Here is a 3,924-nt window from a genome sequence, read left to right as displayed (position 1 = left end):
AAATCATTTATCTATGTGCTCATCGTACAACCTGCTGCGTTTATCTGCTCGGCAACACTGAATCTTTCAACAACTGCAGAGCTAGGCAAGGTGGAATTTATTTTTAAAAAAGCTGCTCAAACTGCTGGATAACTAAATAAATGTTCCACATTTCAGGCTTGACTAGGTAGATAACTGTTGAGTTGTTCAACTTTTTTGCACGAGTTTTCGTCATTTTCTTGTATATAATTACATAAATCGTTGCATTCTGGGGCGATGTCTTTGGGCGTTGGTATAGTATTTTGTACCTGATCTGTATAGGATAAAAATATTACAACAGTTTCATAACACTTAATCAAGATGTAAAATAAACAAGGCTGATATTAAATATCATATATAATTTTATGTAATAAAAAATATTATTTTTTGGCGCAAAAAATTGGTGGTAAAGAAAACAAGACCTACCTCGGGGAACTGGGTCTCTCTGGACGCTAAACGAAGATTGATTGATTGCTGATATGAAATGAACCACGGTGAAAGCAAAGTAAAAATTATTACCTGATTTTCCAATTTCTTTCTCCACATCTCTTACATACAGAAATAGCTTTTCTCGGATTATTAACTTCTGCTTATCATCATTTAAAAAGTCCAGCTTGGAATTGAGGTATTAATGCTGATGATAATATATATTCTTCATCTTCCGAAAGTTTACCAAAACTATTTTCACGCCACCACTAAGTGCTTGAGAAAGTGGCTCAACAAGTTTATCTGAAGGTGACAAAACTTTTTTATGGATATCGGCGTAGAATTTTCCACTTTGTAGAATGTTCATTGCGGTTAACTATTTACTTCAAAATCTCAACGGACGAATGATGAAATTTGTTATGACGTGACATGTTAGAAAACATAAAATACAACACGAAGCACAAACTAAACTGCAACAGCTTTGATACTCAAGCTGGGCTATCACTTATCAGCAGTCTTTGATGAATAAAAAATGCACCACGTGATAATAATAAAAATAATTATAATAAAATAATTATAATATAATAATAATTAAATAATAATTAAATAATAATAATATAATAAAAGACATATGCACTCTATAAATAGCTCGGGTTTTCCGTTCCAGTCCTCAGTTCGGTGTGACTCTGGCCACATACGAGCTGCTCCAGAGGCTGCTGAAGTTTGACTTTGGCGGAAGGTCAGTTTGATGGATGGATGATTGATTGAGTAAATGAATGGATGGATAGATGAATGATGGATGGTTAAGTAAATGAATGGGTAGATGCATGAATGGATAGAGGAATGAATGAGTGAATGGATGGCTAGTTGAAGGAATGAAGGATTGTATGAATAGATGGATAACGGATAAATTGATGAAAGAATAAATTCATGAATGAATTAATAGATTATTGATGAATGAGCGGATGGTTGGATGAAAGAAAGAATTGAAGTGTGGATGAATGGATAGATGAAAAAGTAAATGAGTGAACAAACAGGCGACCAAATGAATGAGTAAATTAACACATACACAGACACACACACACACGAACTGTTCACACACGCGCGCACACACTCACACAAGCGCAGAAAAAATTTTTACAAATGAATAAAAAAATACAACAATCCACGCAGACAATTGGCGGGAAGTTCGCCATCTGGACATTCTCGTCCCAAGCACCACCTCGCCCCTAAAAACCCTGACCACATCGGGGGCTACCGCCTGGCACTGGCGGCCTTCGATGGCATGGAGACCAAGTTTGGCCTCTGTTTCCCTAAGTTCAAGAAAGTTCAACAATGATGATGAAGATGTTCATGATGGAGGCGATGAGGGTGAGGGTGGTGATTATGTTGATGTAGATGGCGGAAGAAGAAGATGGAGAGGATTGTAAGGATGATGATGATGATGATTGTTATTTATTATTATTATTATTAGTAGTAGTAGTAGTAGAATTATGAATATCACGATGAGTGCTAATGGTTATTATGTTGTAGTTTTTGGTGGTGGTGGTGATGATGATGACGTTAATGCTAAATATGGATGATGATGATGATAATGATGACCATTACAATGATGATGATGATGATGATGATTACTTCTTTTATGATAGCGATTATTATGATGACGGTTGAGAGTTCAAAACATGACGACGATGATGTTGATGTTGGTGTATTACAAATTTCTTACAAATGGAAGTACACACGCATACGAACGAACATGTTGTACAGAAGACACACGTCCATACATACACACATACATACACACATACATACATACATACATATACATACATACATACATACAAATATATACATACATATACATACATACAAATATATACATACATATACATACATACATATATACATACAAATATATACATACATATACATACATACATACATACAAATATATACATACATACACACACAAATACACACGCTCAAATACATACACGCACACACAGACAGACATAATGAAACATGCATTTAACACACGCACACATACACATACATACACACACACGCATACACCAAGAGACATATACACAAATGCATATAAATACTTTTTACAGATGCTACAAAATCTTTTTTCAGATGGTGATAAAATCAATACTGCCTTTTATATTTATTTTATTCTTATTAATTAATTAATTAATTTGGATGTTTGTTCTATTTTATTAAGCATTTATCTATTTGGTTATTCATTTTTTATATTTTTGTACTGTTGGGCCTCATTTATACAATGTAGGAGAACATTATTGCAGTGTTCTCGAAACTCATTCATTTGCTCATTCTTTCAATCATTCATTAATTTATTCATTCACTCATTCATTTCATTAACACATCTTCTAATTCAACAACAAATACATTTATTGGTTCAATCAAGTTTGTAACATACAGTGCCTTTGTTGAAGGAGTTTTGTTCGTTCATTCATTTATTCATTCATCCATTCACTCATTTATAAATCGTACAATTGATCACCTCATCTCAGTACTGATGACGATTATGTTTTCATTCTTCTATTTGCTCACTCGCTCACTTACCTCCCCAACTCTAACAATTTCATTATTGAACATCGATGACATTTTACCAATATGCAATGATAGGTTTATTTCGAAAGGCTACATAATACTCTCTCTCGCTCTCTCTTCACTTTCTTTCCTCTTCTCTCTCTCTCTCTCTGCTCTTTTTTTTTCTTCTCTCTCTCTCCTCGCTCTCTTTCTCTCTCTTTCTTTTTCTTCTCTTTCTTTCCTCTATTTCTCTCCCTCCCCCCCCCTCTCTCTCCCTGTATACATACATACATATATACTCGTATGAAAATATCTTAGTTATTCTGTTTTTTATATATTTACTTTTTTTTTATATTTTTCTTGATGGCCTTATTCAATACATATGCATGCGTGTGTGTGTGTCTGTGTGCGTGTGTGTGTCTCTGTGTGCGTGTGCGTGTGTGTCTCCGTGTGTGTGTGTGTGTGTGTGTGTGTGTGTCTCTGTGTGTGTGTGTGTGTGTGTGTGTGTGTGTCGAGATTTTGCTCCTCAATTTTTTCGATATTACCTTATAAGCTACATTGTGTTGTGTTTGGTGTTGATCGGTGTGTGAATGGTTTTGTTGTTGTTGTTGTTGTTGTTGATGATGAAAAATTGATGTCTTTGTTGTAACTGGTGACTTTAAATTCTCATTTTGGCCTTATTTTGATTGGCTGTCTGGCTCTTTATTTATGTATCTAGGACACTAACCAAAGATATTATAATCTTTGGCGTAAATATTTATTATGTAAACAAATGTGCTTACGTAAATACTAACACACATACATACATACATACATACATACATACATACATACATACATACATAACACACATTCATACATGCATATATACATACAAACATACAAACAAACATAGGTACATACACACACACATACATACAAAAATTA

General features: G+C 34.1%; 1 protein-coding gene across 1 annotated transcript; it reads left to right on the top strand.

Annotated features, from left to right (window-relative positions):
• Positions 1-873: 873 nt before the first annotated feature.
• HELRODRAFT_172859 (hypothetical protein) lies at positions 874-1,783 on the top strand (the record flags this gene model as incomplete). The annotated part of the gene is made up of 3 exons (XM_009019493.1): positions 874-958; positions 1,093-1,183; positions 1,618-1,783. The coding sequence occupies 3 exons, from the start codon at positions 874-876 to the stop codon at positions 1,781-1,783; spliced, it is 342 nt and encodes a 113-aa protein (XP_009017741.1).
• Between the last annotated feature and the right edge of the window lie 2,141 nt (positions 1,784-3,924).

This window comes from Helobdella robusta, assembly GCF_000326865.2.
Source record: "Helobdella robusta unplaced genomic scaffold HELROscaffold_24, whole genome shotgun sequence".
Taxonomy (NCBI): Eukaryota; Metazoa; Annelida; class Clitellata; order Rhynchobdellida; family Glossiphoniidae; genus Helobdella; species Helobdella robusta.
Note: the sequence above shows the minus strand (reverse complement) of the source record. Positions and strands in the feature narration are given on the sequence as shown.